At 43.5% G+C, this 19,935-nt stretch overlaps 1 protein-coding gene across 2 annotated transcripts in view; it reads left to right on the plus strand.

The window, feature by feature from the left end:
* Positions 1–11,489, plus strand: part of LOC113406746 (plastin-2) — a 36,076-nt gene extending 24,587 nt beyond the window's left edge. The window contains exons 8-17 of one of the 2 annotated variants that reach the window (XM_029911991.1): positions 727–869; positions 2,029–2,055; positions 2,386–2,481; positions 3,021–3,216; positions 5,344–5,422; positions 5,723–5,837; positions 7,244–7,377; positions 8,177–8,300; positions 9,165–9,289; positions 11,199–11,489. In XM_029911991.1, the coding sequence (XP_029767851.1) occupies positions 727–869; positions 2,029–2,055; positions 2,386–2,481; positions 3,021–3,216; positions 5,344–5,422; positions 5,723–5,837; positions 7,244–7,377; positions 8,177–8,300; positions 9,165–9,289; positions 11,199–11,331 (1,172 nt within the window). In that variant the 3' untranslated portion in view covers positions 11,332–11,489. The remainder of the gene's footprint in view (positions 1–726; positions 870–2,028; positions 2,056–2,385; positions 2,482–3,020; positions 3,217–5,343; positions 5,423–5,722; positions 5,838–7,243; positions 7,378–8,176; positions 8,301–9,164; positions 9,290–11,198) is intronic. The other variant, XM_026653327.1, reaches the window with a different exon arrangement.
* The last annotated feature ends 8,446 nt before the right edge of the window (positions 11,490–19,935 follow it).

Here is a 19,935-nt window from a genome sequence, read left to right on the forward strand (position 1 = left end):
CCATAAACCACAGCTGGGAATTTCTGGACTATTCATACCTTACTTTCTAAACTGCCTTGCTCTCCATACTGATGCTCTTCGTTCTTCCTGAAACTTAGCCTTTGTACCCTGCTTCACCGCTGCCCGGCGACATCTGTAGATGTTACATGCATGAGACAGTATACTGTAAGCTACAGATGTTACTTTTCTTTGTGTGTTTAGTGTGCAAAAAGCTGGAAAGCATTCTGTGTCACTTGTGAATGAACAATGCTCTAATACATTGTGTTGTATTTTTTGTCTATGTAAAATGTAGCTCCTTAACATAAAATGAAAACCAAACACATTTGAGAATGTATGGCATGTGAAATATAAAAACAAAATTAAAAAGCCAAAATGTAAATCTGCCAGTAGAATAACATTTTTTTATTTGAGCACGGAAGGAGGAAGTGGGGTTTACAATTCTGTGATGCTACAGTTATACAAAACACTGCCCAGAAGAGAGCAAAATGGCTGTAACATCTCTAACAACAAATTACTTCCTTAATAATAAAATAACTGTAGGTTCAAGGGACATCTTTCGCTTTACTTGAGCCTCTCAAATATATAAACACACTGATCTCCCCCATTTTCTTCGGTGGGAGAAGGATCAGGCCCCTGCTCAGTAAAGGAAGTTAAGAAGGATAAATTAAGAGCACAAATATTCCTGTGCATGGTGTTTATTTTTCTTTCAATTTTGTGCTTGCTCAGCTCTGATTGCCCTTCTGCGTGAAGGAGAGAGTCTAGAGGATCTGATGAAATTATCCCCAGAGGAACTGCTGCTGAGGTGGGCTAACTATCACCTGGAGAACGCTGGATGCAACAAAATCAATAACTTCAGCTCAGACATCAAGGTATGAGAAACACTGATCAGCTACAGCAAAAATAACAACCCCAAGCTTCAGCTTTCTCCTCTGGACTGAGCTTGTTCACCTGGAGGTGATGGCTTAGGCCACAATCCTGAAAACACGTATGTGTGCGCTTAACTTTAAGCTTGTAAATAGTCCCGTTCAATTCAATACGACTACTCACTTGATTAAAGTTAACCACGTGGGTAGAGTGTTTCCAGGGTTAGGGCTTTAGGGTATGTCTACACTGCAGCTGGAGGTGAGCCTCCCAGTCTGGGGTAGACAGAGTTGTGTTGGCAGCGCTTGCATTAGCATGCGAAAAATAGCAGTCTGGATATTGCAACACAGACCGAGGCTTGGGCTAGCCACCCAATAACAAATAAGAGTAGGAAGAAAATATGAAAGATTTTGAGCCCAATTCTACAGTCACCTCATGCATAAAATTTCCACTGAACTCAATAGATATTTTTTAACTCAATAGATATTTTTCCTGGAGAAGGGCTGTGGGACCCTCACCCTTACATAGGCAGGCTGGAGAGTTATCTAATGTAGCTAATTAAATCTAAACTATGATTTATGTCACATCAATGTTGGAAAATATAAAGTAGACATTGACTTCAACAGGGCCAGGATTTCAGCCTATGTAACTATTTACTACTTCTAATCAGCTTTGCCTCTTTTATAAATACATATGTTATACAATGAATGTATGCTTACAAGGAAGCATTTGGGTAGAAATCTGGAAACTTCAGTGGAATTACTTGTGCAAATGAAGACAAATCTCAGCAGTAAAGGTTTGCAGGATATCACCTGGAGCCTTTTTCCATGTATCTAAATAGTAACAATTTCTTGGTCTTTTTTTCTTTTTTAAATCTGAATCTTTATTTGAAGGGCTGTATTTATGTTTAAGATGATTTCTGACGTGAGATTAATTTTTTGTACACATGGAACCAACACTATGCTTTATAAAGATGAAAGTAAACAGCATGTGAAATCTTTGTCTTCTTCTAGCCTTTTCCTGAAAAAATGCTTGTTAACTTGTGTCAGCTTTAATGTCTGTCCTTGAAAACTTTACTTTGTACTTTGTGACCATTTCAACGTTTCTTTAAACTCTGCTTTAAACTTCTGCTTCCTCCTTCTGTCTGTTCTTTTACTAAACCTTTAGCTGACTGACTTCTACAGCCTTATAAAGGTATATTTTTCATATCTCTAATTTAATATGTTCATATTAAATCAATTCTATCCTTTTTTCCTAAATGCAACATGCAGTATTGTGTCTAATGCTTCCAGCTTTTCCATATTTAACGTTTTAATTACTTTATAAAACAAACAGATATGCAAACCAGAAGGCATACAATGGAAACTGTTAAATGCTTTCAGCTTGATTAATTTAATTATGTTGTCAAATGGTTGCTGTAATAAAAACAAAGCATGCTTGCTCATTGTTCGTCGGAAGTATTGGCATGCAAAACCTGGCTTTAGATGTGACTTTTCCCCCCTTTAATTTCTTGGTCTGTTGCAGGACTCCAAAGCTTATTACCATTTGCTGGACCAAGTTGCCCCAAAGGGAAATGAAGAAGGTATTCCAGCTATTGCTATTGACATGACAGGATTGAGGGTAAGATGATACACACTTATACACTAACATTCCTAGAACCTAGGATGCACTGTAATACCTAAACAAGCAAACTAGATTTACCATTGGAGCGTAATCCTGCATTCAAAAACCAAAAATGCAGAATTAAATTGATATGTGATAACAAACTATCTTCCAGCATGAGTTATCACAGAAGCTTTAAAAGCCAATGAACCAGCTAGACACATTAGCAATACTTTGCCAATATATGTTTACGGACATTTTTCTGGGTTATTTCTCAAGCTTATCCTGTGTGTTAAGATTTATCTTAAACATTCGTTTTAATGTCGCATGGTGTAGCACATTGATTTTAGTGAAAAGCAATTTGCAGATATTGACGTGATTTGTAATGTGGAAAAGGAAAATGTTATGGATTTAAACAAGAATGTGTTGTAGTTTTTACAGCATCAGTATGAAAAGAGACAGCACGTTCATGTGTATTATGAGTGTGATATTTCAGTGCTATTGGATGTCAACATATTTGCATGTTTTTGCTGACTGACGCGTTTGATATCTCCTAGGAGAAGGATGACATCCAGAGGGCAGAGTGCATGCTGCAGCAAGCAGAGAGATTGGGCTGCCGGCAGTTTGTTACTGCCACAGATGTAGTCCGTGGCAACCCCAAGTTAAACTTGGCTTTCATTGCCAACCTATTTAACAGATATCCTGCCCTCCAAAAACCAGAGAACCAGGACATTGACTGGAGTTCTATTGAAGGTAAGAAAAATACAAATAAGAATTGGCATCCAACTGAGGCCTCTGACTTTTAACATGTAACTGAGACCTGGTTGGGTAATTCAGCTGTTAGCTCAACTTTTTCCTGCCATGTACTTACTGCAACATTAGCCAAGGCAGGTTTGAGGATGGGATATTGCTGTGTGTTACTTGCATGTGGCTTCAGATATAGTTGGCTCCCTTCACTGTAGGTGTATTTGTTTGAATGCACTGTGGCTTTATGCCTCCTTGGTTTGTCTAGACTAGAATTCGTGGTCCTGTTTAAATTAGAGTTAATGACTAGGGAGGTTGTGGAATCTCCATCATTGGAGATTTCTAAAAGCAGGGTTAGACAAACACCTGTCAGGGATGGTCTAGATAATACTTAGTCCTGCCATGAGTGCAGGGGACTGGACTAGATGACCACTTGAGGTCCCTTCCAGTCCTACAATTCTATGACTCCACAAATGGTAGTTCCAGTTTTGTGTCCTGGAACAAACATTTATGGGATGTCTGAACTAGCATTTATAATTGTATTTGTCAATTAACTTGATTTAACTAACAAACAGTTAAGTTAAAACAAGAGCAAAAACTCTAGTCTAGACAAATCTCTTATGGAGTTATTATGAGAAAGGCACAGTTTGCTTTGTTGCACATCAGATCTCCTTTCTGAGCAAAGTGAGTTCTTGTCTTCTGTGGCACTAGAGCCACCTAAGCTTATTGACTTTAATGACTTCAATATCTGTGTGGCTTACAGTTATTGTGAGCTGACCTTAGTTCTTTTATCCAGTATGACAACTTGGAAATGTCCATTATAAACTTATTTCCTTTGTATGTAAACCTCCTAAAAAATTTTTGTTTGGACTGAAATTTCCTGCTTGGTCTCAGCCCAAAGTTGAATTTTTCTGGGAGGAGGTTCTGCTTGGAGATTTTTAAGTTAAATGAGCAGAAAAAAAGTATAATTTTCCCTCTTTGCTAATATTTTAGAGATTTTTTCTGTGCACAAATAACTCACAAACATCTGAATGCAAAACTTTAAACTTTGCATGTGTCTAGACATCAATCAGCAACAGTCACTGATAGCTTTTTGAAGAATTCTAAAATATAGGTAAATTATAATCAATGAAAAGCAGGCTTTTGCACATGCTCAGTGTGACACTTCTATTAAATATTGTTGTGTAGCTGACAACAACAACTAAGGAGTTCTTTAAATGCAATTTCACCAGTCTGCAGTAGCAGCGCAGTTTTGCAAAGTGCTGATCTTTCTAGCCCAATGCAGCAAAAAACCTAAATTGTGTGCTCAAAACTAAGCATAAGCATATGAATTTCTTCACACACTGCACAGTTAACCTGTGGTACTCTTTGCCAGAGGATGCTGTGAAGGCCAAGACTATAACAGGGTTCAAAAAAGAACTAGATAAGTTCATGGAGGATAGGTCCAACAATGGCTATTAACCAGGATGGGCAGGGATGCAAAACCATGCTCTGAAGTGTCCCTAACCTCTGTTTGCCAGAAGATGGGAATGGGCAACATGGAATGGATCACTTGATGATTACCTGTTCTGTTCATTCCCTCTGGGGCACCTAGCATTGGTCACTGTCAGAAGACAGGACACTGAGCTAGATGGACCATTGGTCTGACCCAGTATGGCCGTTCTTATGTTCTTATATGTTCTTATGAGTAGTCCTATTGAAGTCAATGAGATTTTTGTGTGTGCTTAAAGTTAAGTAAGTGCTTTGCTGGATTGAGGAAGAATGCTCAGCTCCATACAAGATCAATCTCTTATGTGGTGTGACTGCAGACGGCAACTCATCATAAATCTGTATTTTCAATTGCTTCTAACTTTCTCACAAAGCTCATGCTGAAATGTCTCATGATTCGACACAGACTAAAGTTGAATTTCTTAAGTAAGTTTGAGAACAATCTGCTCAAATATGACAGTCCATTTGGTATGTACAGAACATTACCTACTGTTCTGTACTCTCGTATTTCACTGTCTGTTGATATTTCATTCTACATGTCATTTTAGTATACAGTAAAATCTGCATTTATATTTTCCTTGTTGTAAAATGTTTATTTCACTGAAGTGTTGTCTTGAGGATCTGCTGATTGATATTCTGTTATTTTAGGTGAAACAAGGGAAGAGAGGACATTTAGGAACTGGATGAACTCCTTGGGTGTTAGTCCCCGTGTCAATCATTTATATAGGTAAGGAAAGTTATCCTTCCTTTAGATGACTAATGTGATCTACATCTTAAGAAAAAAATATTTCTAGAAAACATGAACACATTGCTAGTCCTTATGAAAACAGATGCCTCTGTTTCATTCTTTAGGAAAATGTGATTCGTTCTACTAATGCTTAAATTAGAATCATAGAATATCAGGGTTGGAAGGGACCTCAGGAGGTCATCTAGTCCAACCCCCTGCTCAAAGCAGGACCAATCCCCAACTAAATCAACTGGATTCCTTGCTCACATTATAAGTCACAATATGTTTCCATTGTTTCAGTGACCTGTCAGATGCCATGGTTATCTTCCAGCTTTATGAAAAGATTAAAGTGCCGGTAGACTGGAGCAGAGTGAACAAACCACCATACCCTAAGCTGGGTGGTAACATGAAGAAGGTAAAAAAAAATTGGCATGGTTCTTATGAGGATATCTATTCCATTTCATCTACACTACTGCTTAAGTCGATGTAAGTTACATCGCTCGGGGGGATGAAAAAAGCTTACATCAACCTAACTCTTCTGCCTCTCAGGGAGAGCGATCTCCCATTGACTTATTGTGTCTTCACCAGACCCACTAAATTGACACCGCTGCATTGATTGCAGTGGCGCTGATTTAGCGGGCCAGTGTAGACAAGCCCATAGAGAGCAATAGACCCATACATAGCCCCATTCATTACAGATTGACTATGCACATGTTTGAAAATGGAACTGAGTCCTTAATCAACAAATTACAAAGTGTAAAGTCTGATTTGCCTTTGTTACTGTGGGTTACATTTTCAAAGAATTCTCAATCTGGCCTCCTTTTGTGTGTATGTAATTTTGCACCTGCAGACACTTGCATCTGTATTCTTTCGAGTGCAAACAATAGCATGTAGCATCTGCATGTGACAGATGATTGTGCTTAAAAATGTCTGTGTAGGGACTTGCATGTGCCAGCAGACATTGTTTTCAAGTCATAAGTAGATCCAACCAAATTATATTTTTATAGTCTAATCAGTGTCTACTTTCCATGAGTTTCCTAATAAATTCAACAATGTTTCACAAGCTGGATGGATGGTCAAACATTATTTGTGATATCAAGAAACTTGACATTTTTCTATCAATCTTTAAAAATGTATTAGTGAATAATTTTTCCCACTATCCAATTCGCTCTAATCACAAGTCCCGATATATGTCCATGATGAGTCATGTGACACCCACATTAATTCCAGCCCTCCAGATCACCTCCACCACATGAAAGAAATAAGCAGATTTTAAACATTCCTGACACAGATACCTGACAAGCTGGTTAAGAGTTCCCCTCTGAATCTCCACTAACTACCCAGCTTTCTCCCAGCTCTACCACAGTGAGGAATTTTGGTCCGGAACATTCCCATACTATTTGTGTGAAGCAGCACAAGATGACTAAAGGACCTAAAACATTAATACTTACGGACTGAAAACCTCAGTTATTGTCCCACACAATCACTCTGCGCTGCTGGAGGTGGGCATGATTGCACAATGCTGTACACTGTGTCTCCATATGTCCTGGTCTGTGTGATGGCATTTAGGCTCTGATGATATACAATAGCATTTCTATGTTAGATTTGTCTAAGCTGCCTATCCTCATAGTATCTAAGGGCCAGATCCTAAAACAGCCAAACCCCTGTACACATATTGACCCCCATTGGATGGAGCTGCTGCCTGGATCCATTGGCAGGATCTGGCCTAAGTTCCTTGTAACAATTAAAGATAGCATGAATGCCCTGAACAGCAACTGTTTCACATTTACGAAGCACACTAACTGACTCTGTCATTAACAGCTTGAAAACTGCAACTACGCAGTGGATCTGGGAAAGAATCAAGCCAAGTTTTCCCTCGTTGGAATTGCTGGGCAGGATCTCAATGAAGGAAATCGCACACTAACCCTGGCCTTGATCTGGCAGTTAATGAGAAGGTACGCTAGTTGAACATATACATACTGCTGTTCTGGTATGGAGAGATTCCATGGAAATGGGGTGCCAGCACTCACCACTGCACAGGAGGATCAATACCATTATTATTATTCCTATTGTCTGTATTGCACCATAAGTGTTCCTGGCCCTCCACAGACAATAATTAAAAGGCAGGTCTTTGCACCAAGAAAGGAGAGAGAGAAAACATTGGAAGGTCAAGGGCTGAAACAGTGGTTAAAAGTCCTGATCTTTGCTTTCTGTTATGGAAACACCTTGTTAGATCCTTTAGGGATGTCATGGATTTTCCATCCCTTACAGTCTGTAAGTCAAGACTGGGTGTTTTTCTGAAAGCTAGGCTCTAGCTCAAACTGAAGTGTTTGGCTTGAAGCTAAGGGTGAGGTTCTACGGCCCATGTTACGTAGCAAGTCAGACTAGATGATCACAATGGTCCTTTCTTGCCCTAAAATCGACACATCTATTATTATTTTTAGATACTGTGGTCCTGAGTCTCCTTTGCACCACTCAAGCCATATAAAAGGGCCTTAGCACATGGGAGTAAATGTAATTTGTACCTATTCTGAAGCCCCTTGATGCTGCCAGAGCAGTGTTAAGGGGCCATACTGTAAATGAGAATCAGCCCTGTACTTTGTATTGGTTAACTTAACATGAGGGAACAGAATCAGGTGTGAGTGAAGACTGCAGCATTTGGCCCTTGTCAGGTTTCACAGATACACTATGCTACAATGCCAAGCTTTTTATAAAGCATGAAGTAGTAGACAGCATTTTGTCCTCTGTGTTAAGGTACACTCTGAGTATCCTGGAAGATATTGGTGGTGGACAGAAGGTCAATGACGACCTCATTGTCAACTGGGTAAATGAAACACTGACTGAAGCTGGAAAAAGTTCAGTCATCAGTAGTTTCAAGGTACAGTATTTCATGATAAGTCTCTGTTTTGGGACCCCGGGTGGGTACATGTGTGTACTGTTGTTTATTTTTCACTGCATTTTCAAGGGATGTTCAGATCTGGGGGTTCGGTTGAGGCTCATCTCTAATTCAAGCAGTAAAAGCTTTTTTTAAAATTACTGCATTTATGACATTCAAAAGCTGAAGTGTTGTACCCTGCTTGGATCCATCCCAAAGGCACCTTTATGCTAAGTGAGGTGATAATGAGAGTTTTAATCTCTGCCAGTCATGGTCAGCCTCACACAGCTGGAAAGTCACTTCATCAGTGAATGGGGTTGTAGTGAGCCAGTGAATGGGTAATGTCTTGTGCAGACCTTCCATCTGCCCTGTGCGGACATGGGCTGGGGGCTGCTCTCAGGCCACCCAATCCCAGGCAGGTGGAGGGTCCCTGGCTCCCCCCACAGCTGCCCGGACTCTCTGGGCCACTCTTACCCTGGCTGGGGGCGGGGTCTCAGGGGGAAGAAGAAGGGCAGAGGGCTTGCCTCCCCGTTCTGGCACCTCTGCTATAGATATAATAACATTGTGACACATATATTGCAATGCAGCAGCAAGATAACCATGCCAGGGTTATTGTGTGGCCATTGCAGCTCCTTTTGACTCCATGTCACCTTTCTCTTCTTCTGCCCACCTCCTGGCTGATTGGAGGGACAAGGTGGAATCCTGGTGACTCATTCCATGTCTCACCACCCGCTGTGCTGCTTGTTGCAAAGTTCTAAACAGTATGTCATTTGAATGACCCATCCACTGTCCTTGAGCCATGATTATGGCTTTGTAGGACATCTGTCAATCTGTGTTTATATCGAACTGTATTTTCCCTCTGTGCAGGACAGCAAAATCAGCACAAGCATGCCAGTCCTGGATCTCATTGATGCCATTCAGCCAGGTTCCATCAAATACGACCTTCTGAAAACAGAGGACTTGAATGAGGAAGAGAAACTTAATAATGCTAAGTATGTGCATGCCATGGGACACTAGGGTTACATTACACTGTTTGTTCTTTTTGGAAAAAAAAAACTAATCACACTGTCTGCTTTTAATGTATATTTCATCTCCCCCTCCCAACTGTTCTGTTCCTTTCACTGCTTCCTGCACCTGTCTTTCTTCACATGGCTCCTTTCTCCCCCTCTCCTCATGCTCATGTTTCCCTGTTACCTACTTCTCTTCTCCTTCACATGCGTCCTGGCTGTTTAGTTCCTTTCTCCTCTGCTGCCCTCAACATATTGCCCCAGCCCTTTCTCACTCTGGTGGCTGGCAGCTCCAGTCCCACTGGTGAATCCAGGCCGTGAGAGCAGCTCCTGTTTGCTATCCCCCTCCTCTGTAGCAGCACCCCGGTAAAGGCAGCTAGGTTGGCTCTTCCTTCTTGCCTCCGGCTGATTTGTAGGTTTATATTCTTTGTGGTGAAGTGCCTAGACACCAGTAGCAGTGACTGGAAAGACAGGTGAGAGCCAGCACCATCTGACCAGCCTCTTCTCTGCAGGTCACCAGTGCTCCTATGGGCCTCAGGATGGGAACTGCTATACTACAGGAGTGGACTTAATCACAGATATATTTCCATTTTAAAACAAAATACCTGAAATTCAGCACTTCCTTTCCTGATCTGTCAAGTCTCTTCACCAAAGGAAAACTCCAGCTGGCAATAAAGGACCTATGCAGCCTCACTGAAGTCAAAGTGATTGCAGCAGGCATAAATCAGGGAAGGGACTGGCTGAGAGTTTTTCTCTTTATGTAGCATTAATAAACTTTACTTATTTAAAACAGGAACCAAAAAGTATTCTAGGAATATCACCCTCACCTCTGACTCCTTCCTCTCACAATAGATGTGTGCTTTGCTATCTCCTGTCCTTTAACCCCACCTATAACTACTGCCTAATGGATTCACTTCTTCCCTAGTGTTTGGAGGCACTCAGATATGATAGTGATGGGGGGCCATAATAGTCCGTAGATAGAGAGAAGCTTATTGAATACCCTGTCTTCAATTGTTGCCTCACGTACCTCTAACTCCATCTTCAGTCCTTTCTGGTTTGGCTTCCAGCCTCTCTGCTCCACTGAAACGGCTCATACCTCGGTCTCTAACCTGTTCCTTGCCAAATCTCAGGGTCCCAAGGCCATTCTCATCTTCTTTGACCTGTCCTGCTGCTTTTGACACTGCAGATCATTCTCTCCTGCTTCCCAGCTTATCCTCCCTTGACTTTTCCAACACTTGTTCTCCCTGGCCATTCTTTTTGCATTTCTTCTGGTGTATCATCTTCCTCCCTTCTGCTACATCCCATGTGAGTCCCACAGGTCTCTGTTCCCTCCTCTTCTCACTCTACCTTCTATATCTGGGTGAACTTATCAACTCATAACACTTTACTACTATCCATATGCCAACACCTCACAAATCTACCTTTCTACTTCTGGTCTGTCTCCATCCGTCTAATCTTGAATCTTGGCTTCACCCTCCAACATCTGGATCTGGACATCTTGCCACCACCTTAAATTTAATTATCAGAGGGGTAGCCATGTTAGTCTGGATCTGTAAAAAGCGACAACAAGTCCTGTGGCACCTTATAGACTAACAGATGTATTGGAACATAAGCTTTCGTGGGTGAATACCCACTTCGTCAGATGCATGCTTATGCTTCAATAGGTCTGTTAGTCTATAAGGTGCCACAGGACTCTTTGTCGCTTAAATTTAATATAGTTCAAACCAAACTCATGATCTTTCATCTGAAACCTTGTGCACTCCCCCATTCTCTGTCACTGTTGAACTCACCTCCAATCTACTGTTTATCTGTATGAAGCACAAGAAGTTGTTAAACAAATTGATTACTAAGGTTGCTTCTTACATTTTTTTTTTCATTTTCCCCCCCAATGTAGATATGCCATCTCCATGGCAAGAAAAATTGGAGCAAGAGTCTATGCCCTTCCAGAAGACCTGGTTGAAGTAAAACCCAAAATGGTCATGACTGTGTTTGCTTGCCTTATGGGAAAAGGAATGAAGAAAGTTTAAGCCATAAAAGACTGATACTCATGACTGGTATATGCCCCCTGACTCCCTCAGACCGGATGTTCCTCAGACTCAGATATCAAGGAAATATGCAGTCTTGGTACTTTCCAAAGCATGGATGCTAGACAAGGTTCCAAATCTTACAAAAGATGACATGCATATCCAGCAAAACCATCTACCATGTTCTGTATGGAACAGCAATGTGCTTGATTTCTTTGCCACATTATCCCCTTTGCTAGATGTAGCCTTTTCTGCTTCCTGAATATGTTTCCAAACAACACGAGCTTTACATGTGCTGATATTAATGGCTGTCCAGGTCATTGTCTGGAGATCACCTGGCATTTTTGTTTTGGGAGCAGGATTAGGTTATACACCTTTTTCAGGATTGTGAAATGTTACATTAACTCTCTTATAGGTGTTCATGCTTGTGACATTTACGCTATGCTTTCCTTCAGCTTGTACCTGGAACTACAAAAGAGATTTCCTTAAGCCAATGCAGGTACTGCATAGTGTCCTTATCAGTGTTTATTTTTCTGTGATAGTAAAATCCACTCTGTTGGGAAACTCTTGTGGCAACAAAAGTGCTAATTAAGGACCCTATTGTGGCACCCTTATTCAGACTAAGTAGTACTTTACACCGGGAGTAGTCCCAGTGCTATCAGTGGCATTACTTGCAGAATATGACATTAATCATTGAATAAAAGTCTGGCCCTCAGAGCATCCTAATTCTGTGAGACCTTCACAGCCCATGTTGTGCAAGATGATCATTCATTTTTATTTCATGACATGCTTTAAAACAAAGCAAGAACATCCTTAAAATGAAATCTATGCTAAAGAACTTAAGGAGAGGTCTACTCACGTAGTAGCAACAATACAGCTGGGACCAGAGTGAAGTGAACATAAGGCCACATAGTGACAGATTTATTTATCAAACAATAATTCAGCCCTGCTAACAACTTTGAACAGGCTTGCAGACAGTACAAGGTATGCTACTGAACACACAAGGGGCCAGGGCCCTGATTAAGCAAGGCAATTCAGCATGTACTTATCTTAATTAGGCACATGCTTAAGTGCTTTACGGAATTGGGGCCCATTTCCTCAACTGGGGTAAAAAAGCATAGCTCACATTGACTTCAACATAGCTCTGTCAGTTTACTCTAGCTGAGGATCTAGCCCTATCTGTTTAGAATAAATGAAATACATTGCACTGAATCTATTCTTTGGCATGTGGTATTCATTGTTATGCTCATTAAGCGCATTCTACTGTAGTTCAAATGCAAAAGAAGTGAGTTTTGCCTTAATGCACATTCTTTCCTCCTGCAAAATTGCCTTAATGAAGAATAAATATACAGTGATGAGAAAAGCCTCTCTAAATAAAACATTCTATAAGTCAAAATTTAAGACTTTTCCTTTCAGTGATATATGTGCTAATGATGTGATAAGTACTGTATGCTTGTACAACTGACACATACAGATTTTAAAACAAACTCATGGGACTCAATATATGTAGACTTGTATGCTGGACTTGTACATTATATAATCCACCACTCCGTATCACCGCACTTTATGGACACTAGCCATCAACATTAACTTTACTGCTTTATTTGTTTTGTAATGGAAATATGCTGTTGGGTGTACAATATTGATTAGAAAGGCTAGATTCTGCCACCCATATTCATCTTGAGTAGTAACTTGCTCCTGACCAGATTCTGCTCCCTTACTTGTATTGAGTAATACCTTACTCTCTGAGTGGTCCCAGTGACTTCAGTGAGACGGTTTGCATGGAAAGGCATGGAGTAAGGATAGCAGAATCTGGCCCTTTGTGTTTAGTTCTTTTGATTGAAAAGGGAATGCTGATGGAATCAAGTGCAACTCAATGTGAGTAGGGGTTGCAGAATCTGGCCCTAACTGTGTACTAAAGATTTTGAAAGGAATATAATCCCATGGTACATTTAATTATGTCATTATATATCCCATCGTGTGATGTGTTGGTAGAGCAGAAGAACTTTTTTTATGATTGATTGGCATTATAAAAAATCACTGATTCTCGAACCCAGGTCCACAGGCAACCCTGATAGCCCAGCTGTGATCCAGCAGCATGCTAGTAGCTGCTAGGCTGAGTGGTTAATGGAGCCTAGACCCACCAGAGGCACCACCCCCAGGAGTCCTGACTGGAGGAGTGCGTGCTTCCACGGATGGGTCTGGCTCTGCTATGTAAGCCAGAAAGAGGCACAGGAAGTTGTCTGGGCAACTGGGTGAGTTCCTGGCTGGCTGCTACACTGAACACTGCCTTCTCACCTGACTCCTGAGCCCTGATTCCCTGACTGGTTCTTGCCTTCTTGCTGTGTTCCTGATCCCTGCCCCTGTTCTTACACTCCAGCTCTGACCCTAGGCCCTGGTATTCAGCCTCTGACTCCAGTTCTGACCTTTGGCTCTGATTCCAGCTTGATCCTTGACTCTGGTCTCTGGTGTCTGCCTCTGGTTCTGACCCTAGGCTCTGTTTTCTGGCTCCTGACTCCTGCTCTGACCACTAGGTCAGACTGTCCACATTCTGATCCCTAACAGTTTGCATGGACCTGTAGCCTCCCAGGGTTGACTCTTCTGGGAAAGATGCAAGCAGAAGAGCTCTCCCACTACACGCGTGCCAGAATCACCAAAGCAGGAAGCCTGCCAGCAGGCAGACAACCAAGCGATGCAGACCCAAATTACACAGCTAGCAACCGAGAACCAGATGTTACAGGAACAAGTACTTCAGCTTTGCACTGAGAAATTTGCACTTTGGACCTGGCCTGCAGCATTGCCCTTTGATCCAAGACCTGTGATTCCGCTGCCAGAACCATCAGAGAGTCCAAGGTTTCATGAACCACTGCTGCTTCCTGTTCCTACTTCACCTGCAAGTTTACTTTTCCAATGAGGCCAAGGTAGGCCTGGTAATTAGCCTGTTGACTGGGGAAGCATTGGCCTAGGCCTTCCATTTACTAGAGATGACAGTCTAGTACAAGCCAACTGGAATGCCTTCCTAGGGTCGAGCTTGACTATCTTTGACAACCCCTATCGTGGCTCCTCGGCCAAGTCTTCCCTATGAAAACTCCAGTGAGGGCAAGGCACAGCTGCCTCCCCCTACGTGGTGCATTTCTGTCAACTCATATCAGACACTGGGTGGAACAAAGTGGCCCAGCTGTAACAAATCCGATGAGGCCTAAAGAGGAGGTTAAGGACAAGCTGGCTCAAGTAGAAACCCAACAGGTGTGGATGCCTTCATTGACCTCGCTATTTAGATCGACAATTGTTTATGTGAGCGGCAGGAAAAGAGGGTTGTCACAGCCACCTAGCCAATGGCCCCTGCTGTTAAACCCTGCTCAGCACACTGCGCTGATGCCAGTAGACCAGGCTTGTCGATAACTTAACCTTGAGGGAAAGGAACAATGATGACACCTCAACCTTTGCTTCTAGGCCACCCCATCTCAGAAACTCATAGACTTTTAGGCCAGAAGGGACCATCATGATCATCTAGTCTAACCTCCTGCACATTGCAGGCTGCAGAACCTCACCCATCCACTCCTCCAATAGGCCCATAATCTCTGGCTGAGTTACTTGAAGTCTTCAAAACTTGATTTAAAGATTTAATGTTACAGAGAATACACCATTTACTCTAGTTCAAAGCATGGCCCATGCAGCAGAGTACAGTGACCCTCTTCCTCCCTTTCCAGGTCTCTCCATCTGCCTTATTCAGAACCCAGCCCAAAAGGAGACAGGAAACAAGCTGGCCAAGGCTTGGTAAGTGAGGGCTGGCTTGGGCATCACAACAGTGTATACCATCAAGTCTCCAGCCCCAGTCTTGATCAGAACACGTACTGGGTCCTGCCAGTTGACTCCAGGCCTTCAAGTACTGACCTGATTACATATTTCTGGACAGTCCAGATGTCTTCCTGTGCAGTGGGCCCTCATTGACACACGTGCAGCTGATAACTTTATGGATATGTTGATAGCCCCAGTCTGCCCTGGACCTGGGAGACATAACTGATGGGTGCCACCTATCCTCAGGGCTGCTGAGCATAGAAACTGTATCTTTCGAGGTTCAGCACTGGGAAATGCTGCAATTTCATGTGATCCACTCACAGTACTTTCTCCTGAGCCTAGGCATCTTCTGGCCGACCCTCCACAACCCTCTTGTCCATTGGCAGGAGCAAAGGGTCAGTTTTCTCTCAGAACTTTGCCAACAGCATTGCCTTGTTAAAGAAGGTGTGGGGTCATGTACCTCTCCTTGGTGGGACTCCAATGGAGGTGACTGCCCTGCCAGGTCTGTCGCTGATTCTGCACCCTAACTCCCTTTTAAATATAGTGACTTTGCTGATGTATTCAAAAAGAAAAACGCTGATTCCCTGTCTCCACAAGTGCCTTATAGACTTGCAACCAGGGGTGAAGATTCTGTTCGACCACGTTTATGCCAGGTCAGAGCCTGAGTTGGTCATTCTATGCAGGTATCTCCAGGAGAACTTGTTTGTCTGTCCACCTTGCTCACCAGGGCACCTGTCCTCTTTTTAAAAAAAACAAAAGCAAACATAAAGATGGCCATCTCTGCCTCTGTTTTGAACCAGATAACTATAAGGAATAGATACCCTTCTACTCCTGCACCCCAAACTGTTGGGTCATGTGGGGACCACTTGAATATTCATGGAACTGGACCTCCAGAGAGCATATAACCTCATATGTATCAGAGTGGGAGATGGGTGGAAGCAGGGGCGGCTCTATGTATTTTGCCGCCCCAAGCACGGCAGTCAGGCGGCTTTCGGCGGCATGCCTGCAGGAGGTCCGCCAGTCTCGCGGTTTCGGCAGCAATTCGGCGGTGGGTATGCCGAAGGCGCGGGACCGGCGGACCTCCCACAGGCATGCTGCCAAAGGCAGCCTGACTGCTGCCCTCACGGCGACCGGCAGGCCGCCCCCCACAGCTTGCCACCCCTGGGTGGAAGACCTCTTTTTGGAACCGCTACAGCCATTTCAAGTACCTCATAATGCCATTCAGTCTAATGAACTCCCCTGCCACATTCCAAAATCTCATCAATTATGTATTTCTGGACATCCTGGACCAGTATGTGGTAGTATGTTATGATGATATACTTGTTTACTTGGACTGTCCTGAGCAATATACCATACATGTCTGAACCCTTCTGGAGAGACTTTGCCAACATGTCTTTTATGCCTCTTTAGAGAAGTTTGCTTTTGACCGTGCCTCCGTAGAATTTCTGGGGATTAGTCTGTCTCCAGAGAGTTTCAAAATTGACCTGTAAAAAGGAAAAACTGGTTAGCAATTGTGCAACACCAACGGTTCTTGAGCTTTGTGAACTTTTGCCATAGTTTATTCCAAGGTTCACTGAGCAAGTCTCACCCCTTCTCAATCTGCTCCATAAGAACACCAAGTTCCTTTGGTCTCTGGAGGCCCAGCATGCCTTTGAGCAACTAAAGCTCACATTCACTACCACTCCCGTATTGGCCAACCCTGATACCACATAAGCTTATGCCTCTAATGTGACCATCAGAGTGGTGCTCTCCCACTGGCACAGTCCCCAGAAGGTGCTACATCCATGCACCTTCTATTCTTGGAAGCTTACTCCTGGGGAGCAAAATATTAGACAAGGAACTTCTGGCGATTAAAGTAATCTTTGAGGAGTGGTACCACTACCTTGAAGGAGTTTGCTATCTAGTTCAGGTTTATGCCAATGATAACAACTTGGAGTACTTACACAGGGCCAAAACTCTCAACCAGTGGCAGCTTCAGTGGGTTCTATACTTTCCCCATTTTGACTTTATCTCCTACTGGCTGGGATCCTGGAATGGCAAGGCTGACATTCTGTCCTGTAAAGGGGAGTACTGTGTTGATCCAAAGAGGCCTAATCAGGAAACCTCCTGCATCCTTAAGCCCCATAAATTTCTTGGTGCAATGGTCAGCCATGATCTGCTTGTCCTAATCCCAGGGACTCCCACTGACAAACATGAAGCTATAAATTAGGAATCACATGACACCCGGAATGGACTAACTTTCACAAAGGAATACATATACCGATCGCCATATTTGGGGTCGGGATGGAATTTTCCTCCAGAGCAGATTGGCAGAGGCCCTGGAGGTTTTTCGCCTTCCTCTACAGCGTGGGGCATGGGCACGGGTCACTTGCTGGAGGATTCTCTGCACCTTGAGGTCTTTAAACCACGATTTGAAGACTGCAATAACTCAGACATAGGTTAGGGGTTTGTTACAGGAGTGGGTGGGTGAGATTCTGTGGCCTGCATTGTGCAGGAGGTCAGACTAGATGATCATAATGGTCCCTTCTGACCTTAAAGTCTATGAGTCTATATACGTTTCCGCTGGACTTCCACAAGTTGCAAGTGTGCCACAATTCTCCCTGGATGGGGCATTTCCACTCGCTGCAAGACCCAGTATTTAGCATCTTGTTCCTTTTGATGGCCCTGAATGAGAGCAGTGACAACGGAATGTGTTGCCTCCTGCAATGTATGCACCCACACCAAGATGTTGCGCAGTAAACCCCTCAGACTATTTCAACCCTCTAGAGACTCCCCCTAGATTCTGCAGGGCTATTGCTCTATACTTCATCATGGAGCTACTTGAGTATATGACAATTTTGACAGTTGTGGATCATTTCACAAAGACGGCTCACTTTATTCCCTGCACCCACCTGCCCTCTCTTCCAAGGAAACCACCCAGCTCTGGGTTAACCAGGTTGTCCACTTTCATGGGCTCCTGGATCACATCCCTTCAAATCACAGTCCACAATTGATCTACTGTTTCTGGCATCAAGCCCTCCAAATATTAGGGGCTCACTCTTGCTCCTCTTTTGCCTATCACTCCCAAGTGAACGGCCAGCTGGAGAGAGTAAATCAAATACTAGAGTAGTACCTATGGTGTTACATCAATCATCAACAGAATGACTGGTCCTCACAGTTACCCTAATGTGGAGTTCACACATAACAATGCAGAACATGCCTCTACTGGGAAAAGCTTTTTCTGTAAGAGTCCAGGGTGTAGGTGGTCTGGCCTAGCAGCCACAGCTGAGCTGGGGGCAACACATCAGGGGTGGTAGTCAGTGAACAGGAGTCAAAGGAATTGCTAGAGCCAAGTTCAGTAAGCAAGTGTCAGGGATCAGAGTCAGGCCAGAGTTGGAGACCAGAGATCAGGGTAGTAGCAGGCCAGAGTCATGAGGCAAGAGTCAGCATCAGAGTCAGGTTGGGATCAGAGACCAGAAGATGAGGTTAAGTCTGGCATCACAGCAGGCCAAAGTCTGTGCAGTTGCCCAGACAACTTCCTGGGGCACCCTCCAGAATTAAATAGGGTGCTCAGCCAATCAGAGAACTGAAGGGTACTGTCACTCTGGGTCCCTTGGGTGGTACTTCCTGTGGCGTCTGCTCTCCAAAGTGCTCCCTGACTGCAGCTCTGCATGGCTTCTTTGTGGCACTGTGGGAATGTCAATTGGTCCAGGCTCTGCAGACTTGGGTTCTAATCCATGGATCTTTACACTTCCTTTGCAAATTATGGGGTCCATCCCCTATTCCACCCAGAGTTCCCCATGTCCTCCTCCACCCCAGTAGTCTCAGATTGGATATAATAGATCCATTAGACCCAAGAAATGTTAAAGAACTACCCTGAAGAAGCAAAAACATGTTACAGGCAATATGTGAATCCATAAGGGCAGAAGATGTGTCTCTCAGCTAAACATTACACATGGACAGACCCACAAACAGCATCATCTGTTCGTCAGCCCCCGTTGGATCCATAGACAAATCAACCCTCTCAGTTTTGAGCTCCACCTGCCTTGATCCCTCAGAATAGACACTTTTTCATACGTCGCTCCTAAAGCTGTGTATAAAGGACTTATTTTCCCATAAAACTCAACCGCCTTCCCATTGCTACACATCTAGGATCATGACAAGTATATTGTGCATGATGTCCTCAATTGTAAGTCAAGCGGGGCAAGTGTTGGTACTTGGACTATTGGGAGGGCTACGGGCTTGAACAATGCTCCTAAGAGCCTGCAGAGAATGTCCCTGCCTAAGAACTTGTGAAAACCTGCCATAAAAGCCACCCTGAGAAGCCTGGTCCAGTGGCACCTGGAAGGTGCCCTAGGGAAAGGGTGATGTGAGGATCCATGGGTCTTGAACCTGGGTCTCCAGGCAGCCCTTGTATCCCAGCTACCCTCTGGCAGCTTGCTAGTAACTGCTGAGCTGAGTGACTATTGGAACCCTAGCCCCATCAGAGGCACCGCTCACAGAAATCCTGATTGGAGGAGTGCCCAACCCCACTGACTGGTCTGGCTGTGCTATTTAAGCCAGAAAGAGGCACAGGAAGTTGTCTGTGCAACTGGGTGAATTCCTGGCTGGCTGCTACATCAGACCCTGCCTTCTCACCCTGAGTCCTAGTTTCTGTCTTCCTGATCTGATGCTGATCCCTGCCCCTGCTCTCTGACTTTAATTCTGGCTCTGACCATTGGCTCAACTTTCTGACTCTAATTCTGATCCTGGTATTTGGCCTTTGGCTCTGATTCCTGGCTTGACCCTTGGCTCTGGTATCCAGCTTTTGACTCTGGTTCTGACCATCAG

This window comes from Terrapene carolina, unplaced genomic scaffold, assembly GCF_002925995.2.
Source record: "Terrapene carolina triunguis isolate 2854851 unplaced genomic scaffold, T_m_triunguis-2.0 Scaffold18, whole genome shotgun sequence".
Lineage (NCBI taxonomy): Eukaryota > Metazoa > Chordata > Testudines > Emydidae > Terrapene > Terrapene triunguis.